Source organism: Trichechus manatus, unplaced genomic scaffold (assembly GCF_000243295.1).
Source record: "Trichechus manatus latirostris isolate Lorelei unplaced genomic scaffold, TriManLat1.0 scaffold00165, whole genome shotgun sequence".
In the NCBI taxonomy this organism is placed as follows: domain Eukaryota; kingdom Metazoa; phylum Chordata; class Mammalia; order Sirenia; family Trichechidae; genus Trichechus; species Trichechus manatus.
This window is the reverse complement of record NW_004444101.1, coordinates 2,434,407-2,441,553: the sequence shown is the minus strand read 5'-3', so window position 1 is coordinate 2,441,553 and position 7,147 is coordinate 2,434,407. Positions and strand designations below refer to the sequence as shown.

Sequence of the window (7,147 nt, the reverse complement as noted above, 5' to 3'; positions counted from 1 at the left end):
GCCTAGTGCGGTGGACGGGGAGCCTGGGCTACCAGAGGGGAGGTGGGGGCCGAGGCCACATGGCGTGTCCAGGCCCGGTGCTGACCACCCAGGCCTTTCCTGCCCTGCTGACCCCCACGGCCTCAGCTTCCTGGGCCCTCCGTGTCCCTGTGCAGCTACTCCCGAAATCTTGGTGGGACCAAGCCGGGGACAGCTAGCCCTCAGAGCGCACCTTCCCACTCAACCTCGCTCTCGGCACCCGGGACCCGGAGGGCAGGGCTGTGTCTCACAGTGGGCAGACACCCAGAGTTCGCGCACGCAGCTGTTGCGCAGTTTGGCTTGGCGCCTGCAGGACCCGGCTGCATCCTCTGAGCTGTCGCATGGATGTTCCGGCGGCTTGAGCCCAACCGAGCCCCTGGGGGGCACACAGCTCCAAGTGAACAAACCAGCAAAAAGAAGGGGGCCGCTCAGGGCGGGGGCCTTGGCGGCCCCTCCTCGGGTGGGGAGCAGCGGCTCGGGGACCCCACGGCCCGGAGCCCCTCCGCTAGTGCTCTAGGGCGCCACTGAAGGGCTGGGTCCACTGAGCCACGTCCAGGAAGACGGCCGAGGCGCTGTGGTAGAGCCAGAGGCGGGGCAGGGCACCATGGCGCGTCCAGGTGTCACCTGTGCGGTCGTAGGCCTCCATCTCCACGTGGTAGTCACCGTCCATGCCCTGCCAGCGGCCGCCCGTCACATAGAGAGCGTCCCCCAGCGGCACCAGCGCACCGTTCTCGTGCAGGCTGTGCAGGGGCTGCACCTGCGGGCAGGGTGGGGTCAGGGCCGAGGTCAGGGGCAGGGGAGTCGGGGCTGGAGGGCAGTGGGCGTCGGGTCAGGGCCATGGGCAGGGATCAGGGCCAGCGGGCAGTGGGTGGGGACACGGGGTGAGGGCCAGCGGGCAGTGGGGGGTGGGGGCAATCAGTGCCTACAAGCAGCAGTGAGGGCCAGCGGGCAGTGGGTGGGGGCAGGGGTCACGGCCAGTGAGTGATGGGTGGTGGGGCAGTCAGTGCCCACGGGCGGGGATGGAGGACATCCGGTCCACACACTTCCTGTCTGGGAGCTCACCCCAACCTCCCCACAGCCCCACATCCCCACCCCCATGCAGGAGCCCTTCAGACTCTCCCTAAAGGGGGACCCCACCTGTCTATTCCCCGACCCGCAGCTCGCAGGCTGGCCTTGGGGCACCAGGCCCACGTTTGCCCATCTCTGAAGTTGAGGAATGGGGGGTAGGGACAGGGACATTGAGGCCTGAGCCTGGAGCAGCCTCCCAGGGTCCTCGGCCTCACACCTGCTCTCGGAGGGGGACAGATGCGGCTCTGCCCCACAGACGCACAGAAAGGGCTTCATATCACCCACCTCCGGGGCCCTCGTCCACCCCTGCACCCCATGTCCTCGGGAGCGCCCTGGAGAGGGGTGAGGCTGGAGGGAGCTGTGGGCCTTCTGGAAGAGTCTGGGCAGGCTGGAGGGAGGGCCAGGGTGGACCTCCACACGAAGACAAGTACCAGGGGCTGCCCCCCGGGCCCAGAGGGGGCACTGTGGTATCATCTCTGCTGTGGCCCCGGCCAGGGGCAGGGGTGCAGGCCTGGGGGATGGCCACAGTGGCCCAGGAAGAAAGCGCCGCTGGCGGGGCCCAGCCTGCACCTGCTTCACCGGGTAATGGGTCAGCTGAGCACTGACGCCTGGGACAGCTGCGGGCAGCAGGATGCAGAGGCCTGCTATCCCCCGGGGTGGCTGCAGGACAGGGTGCGACCTCCTGGGGGGCAGGTGGTCCAGGCCCAGGGCGCCCTGCTTGGTGCTGAGGCCCGCCCCGGGGGTTCCTGGTGCCAGCCCTCCTCCAGGGAGGCTGCTCCAAGAGTAAATCGGGGAGGGGCGGAACTACTGCTGGGGGTCCGTCTCTGGAGATGCCACCTCGCCACCTCCCTTCCCCTGCCTGATATGGCGCTGTGGGCGGGGGGACGCTGGCTGCTCCCACTCATGCTCCACACAGGAGCCCCCTCACCTGCCACCTCCGGGCCAGTCCCTGCCCACAGCAGGACATGGCCGCAGCCCTGTGAGTCCATGGCTGTTCTGTCGGCACCCCCCGCCAGGTGGAGCTGGCTCTGCTCCCCGGGAGGGAGAGCAGGCTGCCTCTTGGTGAAGATTGGGTGCTTGGGACTGGAGTGTGGAGGGTGATCCCAGCCCCAGGCCGTGCCTCCACCCCTGTCGGCCCTCCCCATCCTCCCAGGGGCTCCAGCCGGGCACTGCTATCACCCCATCTCACTTGCACTGCCCCCCTGCTATGGGTAACCGCCAGACCCGCCATCCCCAGGCCTGCTCCGCGGGCGTCTGGGGTCCCGGGTGGGCGTCCTGGGTGGGTGGGTCTCACCACCAGGGAGCGAGGGAGGGTGACCCTGCTCCCCCCCAGCAAGGCCTACCTTCTGCCACAGGTTGGCCCTGGGGTCGTACACGTAGACCTTCTTGGTGTTGTCCCCGATGAGGTAGAGGGCACCCTGCAGTGGAGCGCAGCGTGGCGAGGACAGGTATTTGGGGAGGAAGGGTGAGGCGATCACGCTCCACACGTCTGCGGGGACACAGAGGCTGCTGGCGGGGCGGCACCGGGGTGACCCTCACCCGCCTCCACTGCTCTGGGAGGCGCCTCCAAGGAAAGTCTGGGAGACACCCGGCACGGAAAGACTATCCTCCGAGTGACCTTGGGCTGGTACCCCTCTGACCCTCAGTCTCCTCATCTGTAACCCCCTGTGTGCGGTTGTGAGGGTCCCACAGGGCTGACTCCCAGCCCCGCCATCTCACCTGCTCCCTCTCAAGGTGGAGGGGGCTTGTCCTCCTCACGAGGCTGCTGACAGGTGAGGGGCTGATGGGTACAGGTGCCCCTCAGGGTCTTAACCCTGGGAGGGGGCTTTAGGGGACTCGGAGGACTTGGCCTGGCCCCCCGGCTGCTCCACTCTGACTGGGGTCGACCTGGAGCCCGGGACCTCTGCCTCTCCCGGGCTCAGGTAACCAGGTGGCCCCGCCTGGACCCCAGGGTCCTGTGGGCACTTGGCACAGTCTGCTTGTAGGTCCTCCCACTCACGCTGTGAAGTGGGTCCAGGTGAGATCCTGGCCAGAAAGCCCACCTTGCCAGCAAGGGGCCGAGTCCAGAGCCCAACCACGTGGCCAGTTACAGGCAGAGGAGGCGGCCAGGCACCTCTCAGCACCCAGGCTCCGGCTGGGCTATCCTGCCCACCTCCCCTGGACGCCCTGCCCCAGCCCCGCTGTTGATTTTGGTTTTGTTGTCGGTTTGTGCTGAGGCCTGGGCATGACAGGCAAGGGGTCCCAGGTCCCCCCAGCCACCCTGTACCTCTAGGCTGGGATGCCTGGCCGGGTGGTGACAGGCTGTGTCCTGTGGAGGGGACCCTCTCAACCCCTGACCCCTCAGCCCCCTGCTGTCCTCTCCTGGCCCTTCCACCTCTCACGGGGCTGTGGCCACCTGTCCCGTCATCTGGCCCCCACCACCACCTCCCCATTCGTGTTGGGGCTGTCCCTGCAGCGAGGAGCCAGTGGTCCCTCCCTTCCTCCAGACCCTTCCCCCAGGTCCCCAGGTCCCCCAGGTCCCCTAGCTCCCTCAGGTCCCAGCTCCCCAAGATGTCGCAGCTCCCCCAGGTCCTCCAGGTCCCCCAGCTCCCCCAGGTTCCCCAGGGTTCTGGCACTGCAGAGGGGCCCTCTGCTTCTCCTCTGGCACCCCTGCCACAGCTGCCTGCTCCCTCTTCAGCCCCGCGCACCTGTGGTAGGGCTGTGTACTGCAGGGAGGGTCCCCTGTCCCTGCTGTCTCAGCCCCGCGCACCTGTGACCGGGTTGTAGCACTGCAGGGCCAGCGCGTTGTACTTGCAGGCGCTGGAACCCACCAGGTAGAGGCGGCCCTGGCAGCCGGCAGCTGAGAAGTTGCTGACGTACTTGAGGGCTGGGCTGACGGGTGTCCAGCCGTCGGTGTGGGGGTCGTAGCTCTCCACCTCCACCATGTCCAGGGTGGTGCCTGTGGGGCAGGGGCGGGGCTGCAGCAGGCCAGGCAGGTGGGAGGCTCCAGGAGCTGCGGGTGCTGAGAGGAGCCTGAGGGAGGCCTGAGGGCCCCCTGAGCCCCAGGACGGAAGGGGAGATGGGACTCTAGGAGGTGGGGTCACTTCCTCCAGGAGCTGAACCAGGTGGCAGGCTCAGGGCTCTGCCTGGACCCTGGTCCTGAACCACCCCGTGCTGCTTCCCGCCTAGCTCCTGGGCTCCTGCCACCCTGCTGCTGTCCCCCCCCAACACCCGGAATCTGGAAGTGACAATGATGGGGACCTGTCTGCGGGACGGAGGCACCCTGCCTCTCCCCAGACCCAGGCCTCGGCCTCTGGGAGAACCTGGGGACCCCGAGGTGTTCTTAGCTCAGGAGAGGCCTGGGACATGCAGCCACTGAAAGCAAGGGGCGGTGAGGGGTGGCCGCAGGGTCAGCTGGTCAACCTCGGAGGGAGACGCTGGGGCTGGGAGCTCACTCGATCACACGCATCCCCCTGGTCTGCACAATAGTCACCTGCTCAGTCTGCGTTCCTGTCACAAGCGCAGGGGTGCAGAGGTGGGGGATAAGGCAGGGTCCTTGTCCTCAGGTTTGGGGGTGTGGAGAGGAAAGTGACAGCCAAAGGGGCCCACGGTAGGGGGGTGACCCGCTCCGGGCGGCCGAGGTTCTGGGAAGTGTGGGCACAGCTGGCAGCTCGAGGCCAGGTCCCGACGGCACCTTTATGGGTGTGTTGTTATGTCTGTCGGGGCCTCGGCTGGAGCATCAGCATCACCCCCGGGGCAGCTCTGTGGATAGCCCAGGAGCAGGTTGCAGAGCCCAGGCGTGGGGCTGGTCTGCCCACTGGACGGTACGCCCCTGAGGGCAGGATGGGGCCGTCACTGCAGGGGGAGAGGCCCCCAGGCCGGTCAGGGCAAGTGGCCGCATGACCAGCAGGGGGCAGCCCCGGGGGGCTGGCGAGGGCTCACCGCCGATGGCGTAGATCTCCCCATTGAGCACAGCGCTGGCATGGTTGGTGCGAGCCTTCAGCATGGGTGCCACCGGCCTCCAGGCTGCCTCCTTCAGCGGGAAGCACCAGGCCTGCGTGGTTGACCAGGTGTCTGTCTTGGAGCCCCTGGAGCCACCTGTGGGAGAGGTTCTGTCCACACGGTGCCCACCAGCCCCTACACGCACCCACCAACCCCTATGCACACCCACCAGCTCCTATGAGCACCCACCAGCCCCTGTGCGCACCCACCAGCCCCTATGCGCACCCACCAGCCCCTGTGCACACCCACCAGCCCACACAGGACCCTCACAAGCCTGGGGTCTCTGGCCAGTGGGGCCTGGGTATCCCATGCCAGGCTATGATTTCGTTGTTGATTTTGTCGTTTTGTGACTTAGGAGACCCACGGGGCAGCGTAGAACTGCTCCATAGGGTCTTATTGGCTGTAATCTTTGTGGAAGCAGATGGCCAGGCCTTTCTGCCTCAGTGTTACCAGCTGAGCACAAACCATTTGCACCACCCAGGGACCTTCAGACCGTGATTTCGGCCGCTCTCTGGGCTGCCAGGCACTGGGCCAGGGTGAGACCGCGGGCAGCACAGAGATGCCCAGAATGGGACCCCTGCTGTGGAGGGTGCACCCTTGCTATGTGATCTTGGCCAGCTCCCCCAACCCCCCACAAACAAGGCGGCGGTCAGTAGTCTCTGGCATTCTGTCAGCGGAAGCTGTCCCCCAGCCAGATCTCATGAGGAGCTCCAGCAAGTGCCCGTCGTCACCCGGTCCTTCTGGGGAGCCCCTGGGTGCAGGAGCGCAGTGGGCTGGACCTCCCTGGGTTCCACGTCACACAGTGCACACCAGCCTGTGGCCCATGACTTTAAATATCCTCATTTTCACATGCATGGAAAGTTCTGGAAGAGGTGGATTCCCCCGACTTGGCTCCGCAGGGCCGCGGCTGCCCACCTGTGACGTAGATGTTGTTGTTCAGAGCTGCCAGCGAGAAGCCCCACTTGTGGTAGTCGGGGAAGTCGGGGAGCGCCATCCACTGCTCTGGGGAGAGGAGAGGGTGGTGAGGGCGTCGGGCTGCCGCTGGGCTTCTGCCGGGCCACACCCACGCCCAGCCTTTTCCAGAGCCCACAGGCCTCTTCCTGCAGTGGGGGCAGCATCGTAGATTGAATTGTGTCCCCCCAAAATGTGTGTCAACTTGGCTAGGCCATGATTTCCCGTATTGGTTGTCCTCCATTTTGTGATCTGATGTAATTATCCTATGTGTTGTAAATCCTAACCTCTATGATGTTAATGAGGCAGGACTCAATCTACAGGATTAGGTTGCGTCTTGAGTCAATCTCTTTTGAGATATAAAAGAGAGAAGTGAGCAGAGAGGAGAGGGACCTCCTACCACCAAGAATGAAGAACCAGAAGGGGAATGTGTCTTGGATCTGGGGTCCCTGTGCTGAGAAGCTCCTAGACCAGGGGAAGATTGATGACAAGGATCTTCTGCCAGAACCGACACAGGGAGAAAGCCTTCCCCAGGAGCTAGCACCCTGAATTTGGACTTTTATCTTACTAGACTGAGAGAATAGATTTCTGTTTGTTAAAGCCGTCCACTGTGGTAGTTCTGTTATAGCAGCACTGGATAACTAAGACAGGTGGTAATGGGTGGGACTCAGCCGGCCATGGAGGGCGAAGGGATTCGGAGTCCAGGAACCCTGGGTGAGGCCAGAGGCCAGCCTGGTGCTCACCACGGCCCCTGCCTCTCCATGTCACCCCCAAGAGCCTGGCACTCAGCTGGACATTAATGGTTCCCGGATGTACAGAGCAGCAGCCGAGGCTCCAGAGGCCAAGGTCTCACTCTGACTCTGCAGCCGACCCGCTGACCCTGCACGGACCTCTCGGCCCAGCATCAGGACCCACCTCCCAGACAGAGAAGCTGGTTCATAGGCTGATCTGCAGGTGCTGCTAGTGCACGACAACACAGCGCCCTCCTTCCCTCTTTCCTTCCTTCCTTCCTCCCTCCGTCCCCCTCCCTTCCTTCCTCCTTTCCTTACTTCCTCTCCTCTTTTCTCCCTCCCTTCCTCCCTCCCTGTCTCCCCTCCCTTCCTCCCTCCCTTTCTCCCTTCCCTCCCTC

The 7,147-nt window shown here is 65.0% G+C and overlaps 1 protein-coding gene across 1 annotated transcript in view; it reads right to left on the bottom strand.

Moving 5' to 3' along the window:
- Positions 1–523: 523 nt before the first annotated feature.
- Positions 524–7,147, bottom strand: part of KLHL30 (kelch like family member 30) — an 11,229-nt gene continuing 4,605 nt past the window's right edge. The window contains exons 3-7 of the mRNA XM_004386496.1: positions 5,983–6,069; positions 5,008–5,163; positions 3,836–4,024; positions 2,430–2,575; positions 524–775 (exon numbers count right to left, since the gene is read on the bottom strand). Coding sequence (XP_004386553.1) covers positions 524–775; positions 2,430–2,575; positions 3,836–4,024; positions 5,008–5,163; positions 5,983–6,069 — 830 coding nt within the window. The remainder of the gene's footprint in view (positions 776–2,429; positions 2,576–3,835; positions 4,025–5,007; positions 5,164–5,982; positions 6,070–7,147) is intronic.